The following is a 22526-nucleotide window of genomic DNA, read 5'->3' as shown; positions in this document are numbered from 1 at the left end:
CTTTCTTTTTACTGTTTTTATTCATGTGCATGTATGACTAATGATTCCAAACCCACTCATTTTTATTTTTAAATATTTTTAAAGTTAGAGGAGCTGCATTGAAAAACAAAATTCTAAAAGTATATATGTCTAGAGTGAGGATTATCTTTGGACATTTCACATTAAAGTTGTTGTCCGTCCTGCTTCAGGTGCGCCCCAGAGAGTTTGAAGACCAGAACGTTCTCGCATGCCACTGACACGTGGATGTTTGGAGTCACTCTGTGGGAGATGTTTACTCATGGCCAGGAGCCTTGGCTGGGCCTCAATGGGAGCCAGGTAATCAAAACAAATATTGAAACACATCTTAAGTAACACCGGCAGACCCAGAACACTCATCACATTTATCCACACTGGTGAATTCTTCAACTCTTTGACATTGTTTTTCCCTTTTCAAAAAACCCACCCTAGATCCTGCACAAGATTGATAAAGAAGGTGAACGCCTCCCGAAGCCTGAAGACTGTCCGCACGATATCTATCACGTGGTGCTGCAGTGTTGGGCTCAGAAACCAGATGACAGACCCACCTTTGTTGCCCTGCGTGAGTTCCTGCTTGAGGTAGGAGAGCTGCCATTTGGGAATGTTATATATCCAGGGTGCTGCTTCCACACAGACCGGTGTTCAGCAGTCCTCATCGCATGAATGGATTTTCATCTCCACCTAGTGGAGTTATTGCAAAGAGGAAACTGTACGGAGAACAACAACCAGCTAAAATAGATTGGGAATCAATACTTTAATGCAATACAGTTTAGAAGTTTGGGAACTTGTCTCAATGTGTTCATGACAGAACAACAAACAGTCGCAGCATGTAAGATATGAAGATATGCCCCATTCATAAATGTCTGCTGTTAACTTTGGTGTTTCATGTGTGTGTTTTTCAGACCATGCCCACAGACATGTGTGCTCTGCAGGATTTTGATGAGCCGGACAAACTCCAGATCCAGGTCAATGATGTCATCACCATAATAGAGGGGAGGTGAGGGTTAATTACATGGGCAGGATGCCTTCCTCCAAATCTGTAGCTTTTATCTTACAGACTTAGCTGCCAACCTTAATACTGATAAATACTCTTTAAAGGGAACTATTTAAATGCTATTATCACAAAATAACAGCCTAAAACTATTTTACAGTTGCTTAGTTTGTCAAAGCTTACTAATACAAATGTATTGAATATCTACGATGCTAAATGGGCTACATTGTTAATATTAACACGTTAGCTGTGTCGTAGAAATATAGCTTTTTTATTAATTCCCTCCATGTTTGTGTCTTTTAGGGCAGACAACTACTGGTGGAGAGGTCAAAACAAGCGAACCCTTAAGTTTGGACCTTTCCCCAGAAATGTGGTGACATCAGTCGCGTGTTTGTCCGCTCATGACATCAGCCGGCCGCTCAAAAACAGCTTCATCCACACGGGACACGGAGACAGCAACCCTCATCGCTGCTGGGGCTTCCCAGACAGGATTGATGAGTAAGGACTAACTTCTATTTATTCATTTTATGTGACTTTACTACTGTAATGTACCCAGAGAGCTTTGACATGGTTTACTTTCTAAAAATGTATGATAATTGTGCTTCATTTTGGAAGTTGGTGGTAAAAGTCAATATAGTTTTTGCTGCATTGGAATAATAAACTCTCACCAATAGATGGCAGTAGCACAATACTGCAAATGCCCATATGTATAACGACACTTTAACATCACTGTTATGTAGATGCACTCTATTGACATTTGCTGTAATTAAGTCTGGTGCTCTCTTCCCCCCAGTTTGTACCTCGGTAATCCCATGGATCCTCCTGATGTCCTTAGTGTTGACCTCAGTGGGGCTCGGCCCACACAGCTACCAGGACGAGCTCAAAGTGAGTTAAAGAGCTCCAATAAATCCTGAGACCACCCCATAATGATGGCTGTTTGGTCGACACCAAAGATAAACACGAGGAAGACTAGTCCGGATCTCTGGGTTCAAACTCGATTAACACCATATTAACGCCTGTCAATCAAAAAAATGATCAGATTCCACGTTTAACATTTGGAATCACTGATTGTGGGGAAGAATTTTAAGACAATGGCAGATTTTGCTTTGGAAATATGGCCAACGAACAGCCTGCTTTTGAATATTTCTTAACACTTGTCGGCAAAACATTCATATGTAATCTTCCATTTGCCTCCTGCCTTATCCCCTTATCTCTTTATCTTTGCTGCTGTCTTTTTTCCCACCTCTGCATCTCCTTTGCGATGGCGGTATTTGCTTTTCCTCTTCCAGAGGAGCCTCCTCCTCCTCGCCCTCCTCAACCAGCAGTGTTAATCAAGAGTAAGTCTGGTTTCTCTCAGCAGCTCCTCACCCATTGTTCCTGCCCTCTCTGTTCCCTCCTAGCTCCACTCCTCACAGGTACATGCCATGCGTTTTGTTCTTTGCCTTTCTTTGCGGTGATTCCCCCGTCAACTTTGGTTCCTTTCTTCATATCGTTGTTCTCCATCTTTCCATCAACGTCACCCCTCTAACAGGCGTGCAGTGTCCTTTCTGTGCACAATAGGACTAACGTCAGAGCTGGAAAACTTGAAGTGTGTCTTGTATTTTTTTGATCTATAAGAGCTTTGCTGTCATCACCCAAAATGTTTTTCAGTAAAGTAATTAACTGTGTGTGTTTGTGTCTCCAGAGCCTTGCTATGATCCAGTAAATGATGATGAGGATCTGATTTCGGCAGGACTAAAGAGATTATCGCTTCGGAAAACGGGTTCTGTCAAAGGCTTAAAACTTCAACCTGCTGCGTGGGTCTCTGCTTCCAAACAGGGGATTGGTCGGACTTCAGGCTCAGGCCACACCTCCAACAGGGACGTGTCCCTCATTGACTTTGGGGAGGAGTTCCCTCCGCCAACTCCATCCTCTTCCCCTGTGGTTGAAATTCAGATTCCTTCACTTGCAAAGCTAGCTTTGGAAACGGAGAACATCATGGACCGGACCCCGCCTCAGAGTCCGTCTCGATCGTTACCCCGTCCCCTTCACCCTACACCAGTAGTGGACTGGGATGCTCGGCCATTACCCCCACCTCCGGCCTATGACGATGTCGCCCAAGACGAAGACGACATGGAGGTACGGTAGGAGGTGACGCAGCACATTTCACATTGCGCCAAAATGTCATGGACATGGGACGTTTATCTCCTGTTCTGAGACAAACGTCCCATGTCACTTGGACATAGAACGGATCTTAGTTTTAAATCTTCTTTCTCCACCAAGGTGAGCTCTATCAACAGCTCGGAGCAGCCGCATGAAGAGGAGCACAGTGATATCCATAACCCAGATGAGGCTCTTTTCTCGAGACCTCCGGTTGAGGGTGATGCTCTTGTTTCCAGGGGTCCAGACAGATCAGGTCTGGAGGACAACCTCTTTCTCCCCAGCAAGCAGAGCCAGGTTCTGTCCACTTCCTTCTCTCAGTCAGCAGAGATCTTCCAAGAACTCCAGCAAGAGTGCATGAAGAGGCTGAACGTACCGACTGGAAGTGCTGCACGGTCAAGCTCGCCGTCGCAGATCTCGTGTCCCCAGACACGACCGACCGAGCAGCGGCACCACCAAAGTGTCTTCTCCTCCAATGAGGACAAACCCCAGATCCCCCCCCGTGTCCCCATCCCGCCTCGCCCCATAAAGAGGGGCGACTACACGTCTGCTCGCTGGTCACGGGATCTCTCCCTGTCGCCGACACCAGCCGACACCACAGAGGAAGTTTCAGGCCCAAAGCAGGAGCGACCACCTCAGATCCCTCCCAGAGACCCGTTGTCCCAGTCGGGCTCCAGGACTCCCAGCCCCATGGGCTCGGTGGTGGGCTCCCCCCAGCAGAGACTCTACACTGTCAGCCCCACCGCCATGCAGGCTCCCCTCACCTCCAGTCCCTCTCCACACACCTACGGCTCCTACCTCTCCAGCTCTCCGGGTAAACTCATGCCGACCACGCACAGCTTTGCCTCAGATCCTAAATATGCTGCCCCCAAAGTGATCCAGGTGCAGGGGAAGGAGTCCGCCAGCAGAGGCCCATGTATCCTCCCCATCGTCCGCGATGGCATTAAAGTCAGTAACACCCACTATTACCTTCTGCCAGAGAGGCCGCCGTACCTCCACCGCTACGACCGCTTCTTCAGGGAGGCGGATAGCCAGCCTTCCAGCAGTGTGGAGGAAAGACAAGTACGGCACGCAAACACCGCCATGGTCAGACCCATGGTGGTCAGCAGCCAGGTCCTCCAGAGACACGCCCAGGGACAGGGGCTTGTCCAGCCAGGCGAGCTGAAGGCTAATTTCTCCTCCAACAATAACAGCAGTCTGGATGGGCCCCGGTCAGGGATGAAGGCGTTAGTTAGTCTACCTCGCGTCTGTTCAGACGGGCCGTCGCCACCGGTCGGCACTGCTTCCTGCATCAGGACGGACGGCGGCGGGAACTCGGCTGACAAGGTCAAAATGGTAAGGTCGAAGTTATTTGGATTGCCCTTTGCAACCTTCATTTGAAAAACACTTTGTAATTGCTTCAGTAATTAAAGTCCAAAGCGTGTTCGCTTTTTCTGTGATGATAGTTTAGATGCATTACATCGTTGACCCTTTGTTCTCCTTGATGCCATTTTCATTGCTTTTTTGTAAATTAGAATTGGATAAAAAGCACATTTCTGAAACTAGATGGTCATCAGTTCTTCGTTTCTGAAGGTCTGGACGTTGCAGCTGTACGGTCTACGCTGTCTGCCGAGGCTCGCTGGTTCCCTTTTTGTTAGATACTAAGCAAAAAAGTTTGCAATTTCTTGCACATATAATGGATGCTTTAAACTGCATTCATATGTAATAACAGATGACCTCCCTATTCAACTACTCTTCAGAAACAAATGATGACTGATGTGTAACGGCACAACAACTTCAAACTGGAGCTGAACTTGTGAAAGCCAAAGAATCAAACTAATGAAGCAGGAAGTTCCATTTGAATAGCTTTTCAGTCCAAGACTTGGTAGCATGCAAACACGTTCTGCATTCCCATCAAAATGACAAAGCACAGAAATATTATAGCTTCTCTGAATTCATGAAAAAAAATGCTAATGTTCTTTTGAGACAAAGACCCAAATTGGTTTGCCGTGAATTGATTTAAGAATTCCATTTGTTGGCCAGTTGATTGTGACGCCAGTTGACCGTCATTGAACTGGAGGCAGAATCACTGAAGCGCCAGAGGCTCGACAACCATCAGGCACTTGGCTTTGTGTCATGGTACTGAGATCTGTGGCCGCACACAGAGGACTTCCATGTGAGAAGTATAAATGCACGATGCATTGGCTCACTGTGGTAGTTTAAATAGTGGTGGTCGAGGTAGTCGGGAATGATGCGGTGCTATTGTTATTATAGGTATCAATCAATACTGATAAAAGATCAATCAAATAATGGACGATGCTGCAAGAAAGTCTCATCGTGCAGCAACGCAGCGTCAGTGTTGTCGTAAGGTAAATGTACATAAAGTGAGTAGAACATGATAGGTGACTGCTCGGAAAGGGTGCAAACCTTATAAAGTAACAATATAACTTGATTGTCAGATTTAGGAAGTGTTTACATAATTGTTAAAGCTGATTTCATCTCCAACTAGAATGGGCACTCGGTAGAGCGCATACCTTCGCATATCACAAGATTGGGCATTGAATTATGAACATTTTGGCATTAGTTGCATGCCAATTGGACAAAAATGTATCGTGCTATGGTAAAAAAAGAGTTTGACCTTTCCATGACCTTGACCTTTGACCCGATCGATCCCAAAATCTAATCAACTGGTCCCCGGATAATAAACAATCATCCCACCAAATTTCATGCGATTCGGTTCAATACTTTTTGAGTTTTGCGAATAACACGCATACAAATAAATAAATAAATAAATACACGGCGATCAAAACATTACCTTCCGGCATTTTCAATGCGAAGGTAAAAAGGACCAGGTGGTGTGTAGGTGCTCCTGAGGTAAATGTTGACGTGATGTTGAGTTCCTCGAGTGGTGAGGGAGAGGATGAGCGCCAGGGGGCGGCGTGTTGTCGGAGGTTCTCATGCGGGGGCCGTGTGTCTCGTGGGGCTCAGGTGCAGGAGGCAGTTCACGGGGTCACAATGGACGAGTGCCAAGCCGCCCTCCACAACCACAGCTTGAATGTCCAGAAAGCCGTGCATTATCTAAAGGTGAGGGCATTTAAGCTTAATGTGTGTTTTAAGAGGTTAGTGCACTGCCGTTTCCTTTTGTTCATCACTGATTGTATATGATCACAATAATACGGAGTTCGTAGTCCATATGTTGCTCTGAAACTGACAAAAGATAGTTACGGTTATATGTAATACGGTTAGTTGGATGATTCAAATGAAGTGTACTTCAATCTTCAATCCTTTGAGAAAATTGTGAAAAATGAAAGCTTAATTTATTTTACTCTGCTATTTATCTTTTGCTAGCTTATTTAATTACTTTATGTTTTTGGTCTTTTCACACATAACACATAACTTTAACTTTTCCCCATTATCTTCATGATGATATGATAATGAGATGGGCGTGTCCCTGTAGGTCCAGGCCAGTAATTGGTTCAGGGTGTTTGTGTGAACATCTGTGGACATCCAGAGTGAAATCCTAAATAAAACCCCCAGTTAGAAACACGCGACCCTTCTGCTGCTCCGCCGCGAAAACACAACTTGTGTCATCATGGCGCCAACTGCATGTCGTGGCAGTTTATTAACGAATGGAACAGCAGCTAAAGCACTTCAGCTGGCGATCTAACACTCATGAAGCTACCTAGCTAACATTATTTAAAAGTTAATATCCATCAAAAACATAATCTTCAAATGCATGTCTTTTGTCTTTTTCGGACTAAATTACTTGTTTTGTGTCTTTAATTACATTTTATGTGACATGCATTCCATGCTTTGTCTATTATAATTTAAGTTAGACACAATAAACATCATACCGTATTGAAGAAGACTTAAGACTAGCAATGAGAGATAAACATTAGAACATTTACTAAGGTAATAAATCAAGGAGTCATTATTCTCAAAGACTTCTTTTTACGACCCGATGAGTTGCCCCCTCACGGCCGTTAGCAGGCAGGCGGCAACTTTCAGCTGGAATAAGTGAAGCTCCATAAAGTTGCGTTCCTTCTGTGACGTTTTATGGCATTTTAATGAAATATATTTTAACAATCACTAGAGGAGTCCTCAGAGATGCCTGCAGCTGAGACCAGGCCTGTAGTCCTTCTCCTCCGAGCCGCTGCCAACACATTCAGAGCTGCTGCATCTCTTGTTTGTTCTTTTCTTTTTATTGATTCATCAAGATATGATGAGAGCAACTCTGTAGAATCTTAAGGGATCCGGTCATTGCTGCTGCCAGAAGCCAGCTATAAAAGGACATATTAAAAAGCCTCTGGACTGTTCAGCTCCCTATTCGCTGCCTGTGCTCGGGGAGCTGAGGCAGGGGGACCTTGTGTTTGGATGGCAGGGCACAAGGGAACCGTTGTGTGCTCCTTCATAGTGTTGGCAACGTTTAGAAAATACACAAATGTGTTTGAACAAAACTTCAAGCTTGTATTCCGTTATTGATTAATTTGACAATTTGCTCACTGCAATATAAAAAGAAACGCGACCATGTGACCCTGCTTTACGCCCATCTCGTCCCGCTCATCCCCCCCGACTCCTGGCTTCTTTGAACAGTTTCCTCTGCGTTTGTCTCTGCAGGTGGAGCAGTTGTTCTGTTTGGGTCTGAGGAGCAGGCCCGAGTGTCTCAAGCTGTTGGAGATGTGTGACTGGAACCTGGAGGTGGCCAGCACTCGGATGTTGGATACCTATGGATCCACAACAAGACAGAGGTACCGTATTCTGGAGCTGTGTTAGTAGAGCACATGTTTAGATGTTTCCAGAAGAATAGAAAAATAAATTGAATTCCGTCATTTATGAGCTCGCTCCACATGACAGCCTCAGGTCAACGTGGTCGGTCTGTCTTTGAACATTAGCATTACAAAGATTCCTAGCAGGTCTGAGCTGCTGCAGATGTTCCCTCCTCCAAATTAGAAGTATTGCAAGTGAACTGAAAGAGTTAACAGCACACATATGCAGCAGGGGGACAGGTGGCAGTATGATGCCGTGATGCCGTGAGCAGGAGAACTTTGCTTTGTTATCTCATATCTCATTTTCTCAATCTAATCTAAAACATCTTTATATTTGCAGACGGTGACAGACATCTCAAGCTGCTGAGCTCTGATTGGAACTTCATCCTCAGTCAAATCATCAGAACAGGTGAATCAGTTCCTGAGCCTTCCCATATATAAGACTGTTATTTAACTATCGGAGAATCAAGCACATTTTCACTGAACTAGCACAAATTACCAAACTTTATTATGGCTCTATTCATACCTGACATGGATTAAGGACAGTTGTTTGCTTGGTGCGTGACTGACCTCCTTTCCTAAGTTCAGAGACATAAATGGCACTGTTCTTCAATTTCAATGGATGCGCCTGAATGTGTCATCCACACAGGTTCTGCCTCGTCACGCGTGGTGCGACTCACTGTGACATCACCCACTCGCATCCTCACTGCCGCAATTGCACTGTTCTTTTGATAATGTCCTTAAAACACCAGATTGAAAGGCAACAGGTTGTAAAGCACATTATACACAGCGGCACGTCTAGGATCTCATCGGAATACTGTGGAGTGACCTCTACAACGCAAAATGTATAAATACACATATGTGTTTGTTTACAAAATATTGATAAATTATTTTAATATATTTTGAATGCTACGAGACAAGAGAAGACTGTTATGTTCGTTACTGAGCTCGTCATTTGATTAATTATTTAAATGAGCGTGGCTTCAGAACAAAAGGGCCCCTCGGCCAGTGGACACTTCCGACTAAAGTATTTCCTTCTTCCTTGCCTCTGCACTTTGCCCAAACATAACTTCTGCGTACCAGCTGAAAACTCCTGCCAGCTGGGTATTTTCTGCATACTATGTTTGCAGCTAATAAAAGCAACGCTGGGAACTTTACCCAAGGCACAGATCCTGTCCCAGAATCAGCACTTAAAATAACCAAGTGTCAGCAGTATTTTGGTCAGCAGCTTTGGGGCAGTAATTTAGAACTGGACTGCCGTGGCAGCCGAGTGTGAACCTTCTGCTGGGCATGACGATGCATGTTCTGAGTCACAGGAGACACTCGACAATGAACATGAGACCTTCCGGATGTGAGGACTCCACTAAAGGAAGGGAAACAAAAGGCATTCCACTTGCTGCTGGAATTCACTTTTCTTTGGCCGACCAAATGTCAACCAACAAAATACTTTAGATAAGATGAGATAAGATATGTACTTGTAACATGTTTACATAAAATACAATAAATTAGCAGGGCAGGACATATTGCATTTAGGAATTTAAATAATAAAGGACATGAAAATGTTACAATGAAAATGTGTATACAGTGTCTCTAAGTGTATATAAAGTATAAAGTGAAATTACTGGCAGTTCATGGTCAGCACACATGATCCTTCAGTGCTATAGGAAATAAGAACCCGTTTTTGCCAACGAGTACCCAACTGCTTCCCCATGAGGGCGTTGGCTTTGCTCCCACCAGTCCCTCCATAGGTCCACAAAAACGTGTGTGAAAGGTCCCGGCACCATCTGGGTGGGCAAAAGCTCCAAATGGCCTCTGAGAAGCTCAAATGGAACCATAAGAAGCCACCTGCTACCTGCTGGGCGGATTTAAAGGGCTTGTAAGAATAAACACACGTGTGTTAGGAATATATTTCTAAACGATGTCCAGGATGATTTTGGATGATACCTCCAGTTAAAGTGTTCTTCTGTGTGCAATAAGGCTGCTGTGGAACCAGTGCCCTCCCAGTCTGTAAATCCATCAGTGTCATCCAGTTGTGTCAAAATAAGTTATGATGTATTCTCGTCATTTAATGCACGGAAGAAAACAAACTATCAGAATAAAGTGTTTGGTCACTCAGTTGTCCTCCCTGGGAGCAGGATACAGTTGTACTTAAACACTGATCCCAAGTCAGTGTTTCCAATCTTTCCCTGTAATGTGTTGTGATTGTGAACCAGTGTGTGTGAGGGCGGCCTCCTCACTGTGTTGTTGGTCTGGATACCAAGCTGCTGTCGTGTATTGAAGCACTGAAGTGAACCTTGTGGTGTTATGATCAACACAAAGCAACATTATTATGTTGTGGTGTTTAAACTCTGTTCAGTTCTGTTTCATCTTTGTTTGCCATATCAGATTCTTCAGAAAATGTCTGTTTTGAATCATTTTGTTTCCCTTCAAAAACAACTTGCCATTTCTTCCTCATGTGTTTGTATTTACTTACAGAATCTCTTTTAAATGCCTATTTCATTATTTTACTCTTCCTGGGTTGATGGAAATGTTCTTCATGCTGCCGAATTCATAAATGTATTTTTTATTAAAGATTTCATTATTTTTTACCCCTTTTGTATCAATCTTTTTTTCTGCCACCGTAGTTATCTTTAAAGGAACTAGTGAGGCTTTTAATAAGACATGTTCCGGACAAGGGTCAGATGCATAAAGGGGACATATTGTGCTCATTTCAGGTACATATATGGAACATGTTAGTATTTCTCTCATACCGTGTCTGACTATACCTCTATTCCCCCTCTCACCCCTTTCTCTGAAAAGCTCAGTTTTAGTGCCCGACTCTTTAACCTTAAAACATATTTAACACATATTGATAAGATTAGTTCCTTGCCGTAATAAAATCCTAAAGATATCCATCATCACTACCTGAGGGCCACTAGTTCTTCAGCATGCTTGCGAAAGGAGGGATGAGCTGAGGGTCACACTGTTCCTTGCTATCTGCAACATTTAAACAAAAACAATAATCTGTCAATTAAATGGTAATAAGAATCACTGTAAACCTTAAATGTGTACATATAAGCAGCTGTGCAGTGGATTGTGTGACAGTGCGTCCCCTTATGGCCGTGTGTGTATGAAGTGACAGATCAATCTGAATCAATAAGGCTAGGACAGATCTTCATGAGAGAATAGAGGTCACGTGTCGATCATATTGATCCTTGCACGGTGGTATTGATCACTATTTTATATCCATATCAAGATAACACCAAGTTCTTTGTTAATAGTTCCTAAAAAACAATTCCTGGTGTTATATTTGAGCAAATCACATAACTTTTTTATTGATGATATGGCTAGAATCTTATTGATGACAAATTTCTTTGGGTCAATAAAACATAAAACGTAATCACATTATAAAAATATATATAAACATATAAAAATATATAAACATTGAGACAACATATATTGAGATTTTTTTTTTCAATATATGTTTCTTTTTACAATCAAACACTTGAAATGATGAAGGCACTTGCAAATGACACGGTAGTACGAAATGTAATCCATACTTTGGTGTTTCATTTTTACCTCTTTACTTCTTGAATTAAACATCTTTTTTTTTTTCTTTACAAAATGTACCAAAACACTGGCGACGAGGAAGATCTCGGGTAGACAATGACAAGAATAAATATGAAAGACATTTTAATTCATACCCTCTAAAATAAAAGGCAATCTGGTTTGAAATGTCATCAAACACTACTAGCTTGTTATACGAAATTATAGTTTTTCTTAATGTTGTCTCAATGTTTATATATTTGTATTTATTTACTCACACTTTATTATTTGGTATTGACCGTATACGTTGGACTAGAGAGAAACGTTTTGTCAACTCCTCTGTAGTTTGGTAAATGTCCAGAAATTGACAATAAAGCTGACTTTGACTTTTGTCTTTGATAAAATTAGAAACTTAGAGCGGGGATCAATTTTATATGATTGTAAAAAGATGGAAATGAATGAGAAACTGCTCAAGTCACAAAACACACCCAATCTCTGATGTTGACCTCCTCTCCCTCTGGTCACCATCTTTTCTTCTTGACACACATCCTGCTGCTGTTGAACCCGAGGAACCTCTTCTGACTTATGAGAGACCCAGTAGGCCCTCCATTCATCCAGTGGAGTGTTTGTGTGAAGTATATCATTACTCAGTCCCTGGCCAAATTAATAATGTCGGTTGTTCCAGTGGTTTGGGGCATGAGAGCGAAAGGCAGGCCGGAATCTCCAGAGAACCTCTTGTGGTTTTCACCAAACAGAAGAAAGTCAATAAAGAGGGACGCGGAAAATCAGGAAGAGAGCCGCCGAGGAGGAGCAGAGGAGCAGATAAGAGCCGGTGCCATCTGGAAAATAAATCCTCCGACATTTCTTTTTTTTAAGAAAAGTACATTTTTCTCCAAGATTGTCTTTTTCGCTCACTATCTCATTTGTTGTTTCTAGTGTCTCCAGCTCTGAGCTTATAGCACAGGCCGGGACCTTTAGTCTGCAACGGAGGAGAAAAAGAGTATGACAGGGAGAAACTTGTGTAAAGTCAGAGAGGCAAAAGGGAAGAAGAGAATCCCAAGAGAGTAGTGGCTTGACTAGAAGAGCAGAGTTACACATAGAGAGGAATGTCCCTCCTTCTCAGCCTCAGTAAACCGTGTTACTGGAATACACATTCATTCTACTCTATTCACATTCTAAATGTACTTCAAAATTGTGTTTCAATTGTATGTATTATATCAGAGAAAACCTTAGAATATATATGATAATGGCAAACTATGGATTGTTTAAAGCTGCATACATATTGTTGACCACTTAACGGCAGCAGAAACAACCTGTTGATGCAATACTGACATATCGGCATCTTTTTTAATTGATGTGGCGAATGAGTAAACAAACAGTTGCTTATTCACATCTGGCAGAAACGTGGCAATTAGTATTCATTTGGAGTCGTGTTGATGGCAACCTGGTGAATGGAAGATCAATATTCACTTTCTTTCAGCTCTGGGATTTTCTGCACAGTCTGAGGGAAATAGCTGCTAAACCATCCACTATGTCCTCAAGCTGGTTCCTTACTGTCTTCTCCTTAACGCTGGGCAGCAGCGTTTAGTATGCGTAGCTTATTAAATAATTACTCTCGGAACTAACGAACTCTCCCTTGATCTTTAAACTCCCGTCTATTTATAACCTTGTTTTAATATGCGGGGTTCAAATCTCCTTTTTGCAGCCCATTATATGAACTTACACTGAAAGGTCTAGAAACCGACATGATGTAATCCTATAAAGTGAGCTGTGGAGCGTGTCCTGTCGTTTGACATCATAAAACATGAAGGTGTGAAGGTCACCTGTGAAATGTTTAGAGAGCTGAGGAATAACGGTCTCACTGTTATAGTGGCACATTATGTGCATGGTCTTTCCACCGACCTCCACTCGTGAATGTAATTGGATTTCTAGAAGTACGAGCAGACTCGATATATTGAGGAGAACAGGACCACGCGTGAGATGTGCAACAGCGGCTCCGACAAAGGAAGATTACGGGGAGTGGGGTGTGATTACTGCACAAAAGATCCAGGAGAAAAGAAATCCCACATAATGGACTGCAGCAGACGTTGCGGACTGAATGCAAATCAAACAGAATGGTTTCATGTACTTGAAAAGAAATAGTCCATTAATATAAGGAAGCTGTAAAGTTAATATGGGTCTTTTCTTTTTCATATTATTGGGTTATGGTGAATCACATTACTGCAGCAGAAATGTGATTCACCATAACCCAATAATATGACTCCATTAGCTACAGACACATTTTCTCTTACTCACAACAGCGAGAGAGGACTGCATTCAGAGAACATGTTGATGTTGTTTGTGTGGTGCCAAGTCAATTCAGACAAAAGCTGTTTTTTGATACTCAAGACCTGATTTTTAAAATGAAGAAAAGCTGTTGCCCTCGTTGAGAATCCAAGGTTTTACTTAGTTAAGACATGCATCAATAGTAAGTTAAACATATCTTATATATTATATCTTATACATATAGTTAATTTATCATTAAGTGTCATCCCATATCTACATCACTTAAACCTTTACTGGTTGTATCTGAGACCAGAACAAAACACTTAATGCCACGTATGGAACTAAAGACCATGAAGCTGTTAGGTTGTAATAGTTTATTTTGATTCTGTAGTCTTGAGCTTTAAATTAATACGTATAGAAAGATATTATAAGAGGAAATATTAGGGAGAATATTGATATTGTTATGAATGTGTTATGAAGCATAGGGGGACTGTTTACTCTATGCAAATGTCAATGGCAAGAAGTAATGTGGTGTTTGTGCATGGAATGAATGTTAGTTAGTATTTCAGATTGTCGAAGCCGGTTGAAGCCCGTGAAGTGACTTTAATGCGGACAATAACAGACGGGACTTTTATTGTGAAAATACTTGTTTAGTGACTTGACCGGAAGTGACGTTTGACCCAGGGTTCGTGACGTTTGACCCCTCCATTTTGATAACAGGACTTTGAGCCAACAGGAAGGTGTTAGAGGCTGAACTAACTTTGGAGAGTAGGTGATTGGCTGATTTGCAACTAACACTTTTTGTGCTGGGGGAAATCGCTCTTTCGTCTTGACCCGTGTTGGACAGCAACACCTGCTCGCTTCGAGCTTGTACCTGTGGAGGGCGGATCAACATGGAACCAACGATCGTGAGCTTTTGGTTGTTTGTTAAACTTTCGTTTATACTTCTTGCCGTTAAATACTGTTACATTTGATTCATCGCATTCTAGTCCTGATTTCCATCGAGCGCCAGGGGCCCCATCATAACTCACTCTTTAAAGCCTTGGCCACACTTTAATAAGATGTGGGAATCTTATTATTTAGGGTGGGCACAAGAACATTATTGGTAGTCATGTGATGACTGTTTGTTGACCAACTGGCAGTATCAGTATCTTAAGCCGCTTGCAAACATGGAACACTTTGAAGTTTTATTTGAAGCTAAGAATACATTCTACGGACTGTGGAAGCTGTGGGGGTGGAGTCTCCAATTTGGCCTCGGCTGCTGGCTGGTTGCCAATCAGCCAGCTGCTCTGGCTGATTGGCAATCAGTCAGTAGCCTCGGCTGCTCTCATAAAAGGAGCAGTTGAGAGAGGAGTGGGAGAGTGAGCAGAGGCGCCGTCGTGCGGTCTGCTGGAAAATAAAGTATGTTGTCAAATATTCCGGTATTGGCGTCGAATCTCTGGTGCTTTGGGGGGAAACCCACGGGTGACGGCCGTGGAGTCGTCACACGGACATACTTCAGTCTTTTGAGGTTGGGCGTGGGGAGATTCTAAGCCGGCTGCTCACAACGTATCTCTGACCACAGGAGCTTCTAGATTGCATCATGCAGGTACTGGAAGGAGCTGCAGCCTGAATGGTCGCAGGTGGACCGACAACACAAGCTTGAAAAGGGTCTTTATGCTAAAATCAGCCCAGCGATGAGTCGTTCCAGACCACTAAACTGGAGGCAATATGTTTAGCTATCTAACATGTAGATTCTTCAAACACGCTAAACCTATGTGGAATAATAAGTAAAAGCATTACTCTAAAAGTAACAAACCACCACATCGCAAACTTTAATAATCTCGGCCCGTTAAGTCACAGCCACAACTTAATGATCTTGTTCTCGTGCATTGAGAAAGTCGTGGCCACAGACGAGAATAATTCATTTTTGACACCTCCACTAAAGGGGCAGCCGCTGCTTTATTAATACAAAATAATCTGATAGAATCATGCTGAGAGTTATGGATCAAACTGACTCACAATTAAACATGATTTGTATTTCAGCGTTTGCTGCCGGAATTAATCGAAGAGGAAGGTGTGAAAACGGACTTGTTCATAGACAATCTGAGTGTCTGTGTGTGTGTGTGTGTGTGTGTGTGTGTGTGTGTGTGTGTGTGTGTACTAGAGGAAGTAACTGATGTGAAAGAGTACCTCATCCCGTGTCACTTCTGTCTCTTTCATCTTTAAACTTTCAAGGAAGTATTGTTCTTCCTGTCTCACCTGCCACTACTCTCCTGTTCATCAGACTAAAGGACCAATACCACTTCTGGTCCAACGGGGACACAGCCAGCCCGACTCAGTCCAAAAGTTACACAATCGCCCTAGTAAGCATTTATTTCCTCTACAAGATTAAAGAATATTCTGTATATGTTTTATACCGACTGAGTGAAATTCCTTATATTGATGGATATTAAATTACAGTGGGTGCTAACTAAGTAGGTTCATTGATTATACTCCCAAACACATTTTCAAATTGAACTGCACTCCTTTGTGTTGGTCGTGGTTATTGAGTGAATGTGTCTCTGTAAATTTATTAGTTTATGATATTTTTTAAGGAACTTAAAACTGTTCCGCCATCCACCATGGAAGAAATAACCACTAGCTGTGCTTTATACTTGTTGTGGACATCCCACACACGTCGGAACATCCAACGCCCTCGTGTTTGGGTTCGTAACATCACCCGTCGGCTCACACAGCCCGGTGACTTTCCCCTACTCGTCTAAATAAGCTTCCAGCGCTTCTCGAGTAGCAGCAGTCAAGCCTCAGAGCTAAGCCCCGCCTCTTTAAGGCGGGAATGCATCGAATGATGCTCATGTGATTGGTTGAAAATAAGGGTGACATCTGATTGGCTACAAATGGGTACATGTTTAATATAACACATTTACGGATTGAGCCATGGCACCCATGTGTAGCGATGTGTAGGGATCCACAAACAAATGCATTGCGATCCACAAATAAATATATAAATCCAAAAACAAACAGAAAAATCCTCATATAAATTCATAAATACATTTGTGATTTTTATTTCATATTTTTATAAATCCCAATTTATTTACGTGAGTATTGGAATGTATTTGTGAATCGCTCTGCGTGAATTTGTAAATGTAATGTATTTGTGAATTGTTCTGTGCGCATTTGTGAATCTCTCCGTGTGCATTTCTTGAGTCTGATCTGACCCCCATACCCTCTCGACCAGATCTAGAAAATAGAATACTTTTACCGTGTTAACCTTTTGTTTCAGGTGGGGTTCAGGTAAAACCAGGAAAATAATACAATGATTTCACATCAAATTTAACAGGACAACATGAGCTACAATAATTACTAAGCCGTTTTCAAATGCTCCACACAATACAAAAAAATTAACTCAAGTATCATATTTATAATTTGCTTTAAATTAGCTCACTTGCCTGTTTTCCAGGCATAGCGACCCGTAGCAGAATTTCTTTTAAATCCCTCTCCACCAAACCAGTGTAGAGGTCTAAAAACATAAGTTGGTGTTTAAAAGGTAAAATAAAATAAAAAGAAAGATGATTTTGTCAAGAGGTGATTTTTAACTACATGTCTCAGGAGAACTCACATGTGAAGGTAAGAACAGTTAAGAGTGAGCAAAGAGAGATCGAAGAAAAGTGAAAGACAGGTTCAATAATGGAAATGTGTGGACTGAGCACTGCCGCATTTCTCTCAATTTCTTTGACTTCGTCTCGTAATGGGATTGAGCAAACATTGTCAGACAGGATTAAACTCATCTCGATCAATGAATGTAGAGCCAAGGCAACTCCAATTACTGAAGCACTGTAGCCCTGGAGAATTCACTCAATAATACGCCAAGATCTCTGTGGTCGTGACTATTGTCTTCTCTCTCTGTCTCTCTGGGATTCTTGCTCCCAAAACCACCTGACCACATAACATCTTATTCAGCCAACAGTGTACTCATACCCCCGGACTATTTTAAAAGATTAGCTTAGTTAAGTTTTCTATGTACAACACATGCTATAAGCCATTCAACCAAATATGTAATACTCATTAAAGACACCAAAAACACAAGCAATTGTAATCTTGTCGTGCGAACATATAATTAAAGCAAAAAATTAACACAGTGAAAGTCTTGTTTAGCATATTGAAAACACATGTGGTGATAGCACACAGTTTGATACCAAGACATATATTATTATTTAATAATCAATCTGTAACAGGTTCGTCGCTGTCACAGGTCGGTAAAGGATGAGCATTCACAGAGGTTGTATTTGGTAAGAGTCTTTATTCCAGCAGACGGTGCCTCTGCTCCCCACTCGCTCACTCCTCAGTCCCTACTGCTCCTTCATGGGGACAGATACACACACTTCAGCTGGTCTGATTACCAATCAGTCACCAGCTGAGGCCAATTAGACACCACCCCCCGCTCCACCCACTCTGCAGCCGAGCATAACCCCCCGCTGCCACACAATCATCATCAACTTTATTTATATCGCACTTTTTTAACAAGATTACAGAGGACATTACCAAAAAAAGGTAGAAAATTGTTATATTTCATAATTCTGTCCTTAAATGATCAATAAAACCTAAAATGTAAAAGCCTTATATGACCTTTATTCTACCAGCTAAAATCAATTGGGAACCAATTCTCTTTTACAATGGAGAATTGCTTAGAATACAGTCTATCTATTAATCTTTTTATTCAACTTTTAATGTCATTAAAAGTATTATTTATTGACAGAAGGAGAATAAAAGAGGTACAGATGATTACTTATCGTCTGGGTTAAACTCCAAAAAAAGTAATCCTAAATGTTCCTTAATGCACATTTAAAGAATCTGTTATATGCTCCCTGTCTGGTAAACAACTACACGAAGTCTATAAAGCCAGTCGAGGAAATTTTTTCCACTAACTTCATGTTCTCTGCTGCTTCAGCCCGTCATGTGCAGAGGCTTGTGTGCTTATGATTGGGTAATCCATACATTCTACCTTTCTCACCCCATGTTTTTCCACCCCTCCTCCTCCTTTTCTTTGCAGTGTGGTTTGTGGGGTTACTGGTGAAATCGACTTTTGCCGCAATCAAATCTGAAAGTACATCATAACCCAGTGGACCATACGTTCACTTATAGCAAATGGAGAAACAGATGAGGCTTGAACATGTTTCCAATCTACTCAAAATATAGATATTTCCACTTCTTTGCCTGAAATGAATCAAATATAGTTTATTTTGATCCCTTTTTGAGACGGTCTTCTGGGGCGGCACAGTGAAACATGAGGGTGAATGGAAGTCAGGGAAATAAAGTGCCATTACCCGCCTTCTTTTGTTCATGCTCAGAATAATCACTCGGGTGTCCGCACATCTCGGAAAAAATCTTCTTTGAAGTCCCAAAACCTTTTTCACTACTTTCGAGCGGTACTATTGATTCCCTTTTTCCTGCCTCCAAGTTTCCCTTTGACAGGCATGCTAAAAACTATTCATGCTTAATGTGGACTGACCTGATTGCTGCATAATTCATCACACACAGACCTACACAAAAGCCCAAACAATGACAGAAGACATGTGACAGATAAACACAAAGAGAAGGGAAGGGAAGGGCATACAATCAGAAACATGATGGAATCATTTGTTAATTTACAAATCAAAGCTCGAAGAAGTGGAAATTAAGTAAGATGACTGTGACTCATGAATAGATTACACATCTATCAAAGTATGACCTCTTTGACCTTTGGCTAGTTCACCAAACTGTCACCAAACTGCATTGATAAATCTAAACAGCCCGTTTAACCATTATGTGAATACAGCAACTTCGAAGCAATTTCCCCCCCTTCCCGTCTTTTTCTTTCTGTCACTCCCACATGGCCTTTCTCCAGGTGAATTACCATAATATGTTAAAAGATGATGAATGACCATATGCTTCTTTCAAGAACGAGGAAATTGTCTCCACCACCTATATTTTCCCTATTATAGTCGAAACGGAGCAGTTAGCTGACACGTCTGGCCTTATCCCCGCGGTGGAAGTACAGCTGAAGTGTCCTTTCCCAGCTCGGAAAAAAGAGGAACACACTCATTTGCCTGAGTTGCCTGGCCTTATCATTTGTAACCATTCGTACGATTATACACACAAGCAACTTGTGAATAAGAGTCACATTAACTGTTTCCAATCTATTGGTATGAGTAATTAAATGGTAGTAATATCTCGAAATCTGGTCACAAACTTGACCCTCTGCATCTGATACCAGCGCATGAGGCACAGTGGGATGTTTAATGAGCAACAGATTGTTATATGTTGAATCTGCGCCAGTGTTTCTTTCCTTTCTCTCCTCTGTTGTGTGCTGATGTCGGAGTGTCAGTTTGACAGAGCCACACATACATTTTCCCACCAGCTTTTCTGAAAACACATTTTCCCACCGGCTTTTCCAAAATTGCTAAAATGATCTCTAGGTACCTGGAGATGCAGGGTTGAAGTGGCGTTGAGTTTGCAGATGTTTTTGAGATGATAAAAGGAGGTTTTGCACAGGTATTTTATGTGGTCATTAAAGGTCAGGTGAGGGTCAAGCCTAACTCACAGATCAGTGACTGTGGAGGAGAGGGGTATGACCCGACCGTCAAAGGTGAAATGAGTTATGGAGGATGGCCGACCCTGGTGTGGAGTGCCAACAAAGAGGGCTTCGGTGTTGCTGCTGTTTAACTGGAGAGTGTCGTTGCTCATCCATGCCTTTATCTCCCCAAGCCGGAGAGTGAGACATGACATGGCTGCAGTGGCGTTTGAGGCCGTTTTGATGTCAAGCTGTGTGTCGCCAGCATAACAGTGGAAGGACATCGCAAGTTTGCTGATGACACAACCATCATGTCATAAAGAAGAGGATGGGGCCGAGGACCCACCCTTGCGGAACACCACAGGAGACAGGGAGCAGTCTGGACTTGCATCTTCCCATTGAGGCATATAAAGGTAGCACTGAAACCACTCGAGTGCAGAGTCTGACAGTCCGATGATGGTGTGGAGGCGCTCTCGGAGAAGAGTGTGATTGTCAAATTCAGCAAATCCTTCCTTAACCCACTCAATCAACCTTTGTGCTCAGCTTATCAAGACGTGTGTTTTGTCTGTGTGTGTGTGTGTGTGTGTGTGTGTGTAGGCGGCTAGAGTGTCAGCACTGTTTAAATGTCTTTTTGTGTTAAACTCAGTATTGCTGTAGCTTGTAAATGAATCTCTCTGGGCGGTCACAGTTCAGCCTCACTCACTGCAGATTGCTTTTCTCGAGGCGTAGTAACTTGCTGACAACCAAACATTTCCTGCAGCACACATGACATCTTTCCACTGGCATTAATAAACAGTACACCTTACAATGCAAGCACTTACTAAGTTACTACACTTCAAGTTCAGACAATGTATGATTCAGAAAATCTTACTTCAGCACATCGAGTGAGAGCAGCTGTTACCTTATACATTACATGTCATGTCAGGTGAATTATTGGAATTCTCATAAGTAAACATCAGAAACATTACAAATATTTCCAAACCGTCAGGAGAAAGTTTGATTAGTGGCTGATATAATAGTTGCTTTCCTAATAAAAAATGCATCTGCACACTCACATCTGTGCAAACCTTTAATGAACAGATTTGAGTGTGACTCCAGCACCTCATCCAAGTCTGATATTGGCGTTTCATTGTGATATTTTCTAACGTGTAAAACAACGCTTGCAGGCTTTAATAAAGCCACATTCCATTAACGCAACATAGCAGACATTTAGCAGCTAAAGAACCGAACATTCAATACAAGTTCACAAAGCAACTCGTGGACCAATTGGCACAAGGTGATATGTTAATGTTGTGCATACAGCGTGTTCCTGCTTCGCCTAAGTGGCGACATACATCCGTTAATGCAGGTTCAAGTCTTGGTACAAAAGCAAATCGGTGAAAGCAATCGAGCTGGGGATGATGGCCCTGCAGGACTCTCTGACTTGCCTTGAACAGGGGGCTGTCATCAACAGAACCACTTTGTAAAGATTGCTGCGTGGTATTTCATTGTTCCATGTTCCAAATGGCCCAAGGCTGTTTTAGACACAGTAACATCTTAACATCTTAGGTATGTTCTGGCAGTTCTTTGAATACACCGTCAGATAATATTCATGTTAGACTCATGTATATTCTGCTCCTTTGCCTCATCAGTAATGAGGCCCCCTGACTTCTGACCTCTGGCCTTCAGGAGATTCTCAACTGGTTCCTTCTAATCCTCATTCCACACAGTCTTCCAGCCCATGACAGATGCTGAACATGGTCCTTCCTGGCTGACATCAACACAGAACTGCTGCCCCGACTCCCTGCAGTACATTAATCAACTGGTGGTACAATGACATAAAGGAACTTCCGCAGCAGTTGAGGGAAGCATTGTTATTATTTTTCTCTTGTCTAGAGTCAGGTCTCTTTTTTTACAAAATGGACTTCAATCTCATCTGCAGTGGTCACCCACCAGCAGCACGATGAGGAGGTGAACAAGGCAGTCTCTATGGTAACCGCCAAGAACTGCAGATGGTCTCACATTTGGTGACAAAGACTTAAAGAGTACCAACCTTCACAAGAAGGTCTTTATTTTCTCAAGGATGAGGGAGATCGAGTAGCACTCTCACATTGTGTATGTTTATCGCGCAACCACTCTCTTTTTGTTTTGTCATGAGTCATTGGCCATTTCAGTCGCAAAGTAGTGCATCTCATGGTGTGTTGATGCGCTGATCTGATTGGCTTTGTCATCTCTCAGTTTTGGGAGAAGCTTTTGTCTGTGTTTCTCTTTTTGTCTGATGTAAACACACTTTATTGAGATTTAGAAATTAGATGAATTAATCTAAACCCAGCAATCC

General features: G+C 42.3%; 1 protein-coding gene across 11 annotated transcripts in view; it reads left to right on the top strand.

Annotated features, from left to right (window-relative positions):
- tnk2b (tyrosine kinase, non-receptor, 2b) overlaps positions 1–10478 on the top strand; it is a 45184-nt gene extending 34706 nt beyond the window's left edge. For 3 of the 11 annotated variants that reach the window (XM_056420251.1, XM_056420250.1, XM_056420245.1), the window contains 11 exons: positions 189–315; positions 448–594; positions 918–1012; positions 1310–1504; positions 1800–1891; positions 2296–2343; positions 2691–3124; positions 3269–4480; positions 6113–6208; positions 7742–7872; positions 8231–10478. In XM_056420251.1, the coding sequence (XP_056276226.1) occupies positions 189–315; positions 448–594; positions 918–1012; positions 1310–1504; positions 1800–1891; positions 2296–2343; positions 2691–3124; positions 3269–4480; positions 6113–6208; positions 7742–7872; positions 8231–8237 (2584 nt within the window). In that variant the 3' untranslated portion in view covers positions 8238–10478. Of the gene's footprint in view, positions 1–188; positions 316–447; positions 595–917; positions 1013–1309; positions 1505–1799; positions 1892–2295; positions 2422–2690; positions 3125–3268; positions 4481–6112; positions 6209–7741; positions 7873–8230 lie in introns of all 11 variants that reach the window. The other 8 variants (XM_056420248.1, XM_056420249.1, XM_056420244.1 and 5 more) reach the window with 6 other exon arrangements.
- Positions 10479–22526: the final 12048 nt, after the last annotated feature.

The sequence above is a fragment of the Pseudoliparis swirei genome, chromosome 8, assembly GCF_029220125.1.
Source record: "Pseudoliparis swirei isolate HS2019 ecotype Mariana Trench chromosome 8, NWPU_hadal_v1, whole genome shotgun sequence".
Taxonomy (NCBI): Eukaryota; Metazoa; Chordata; class Actinopteri; order Perciformes; family Liparidae; genus Pseudoliparis; species Pseudoliparis swirei.
Note: the sequence above shows the minus strand (reverse complement) of the source record. Positions and strands in the feature narration are given on the sequence as shown.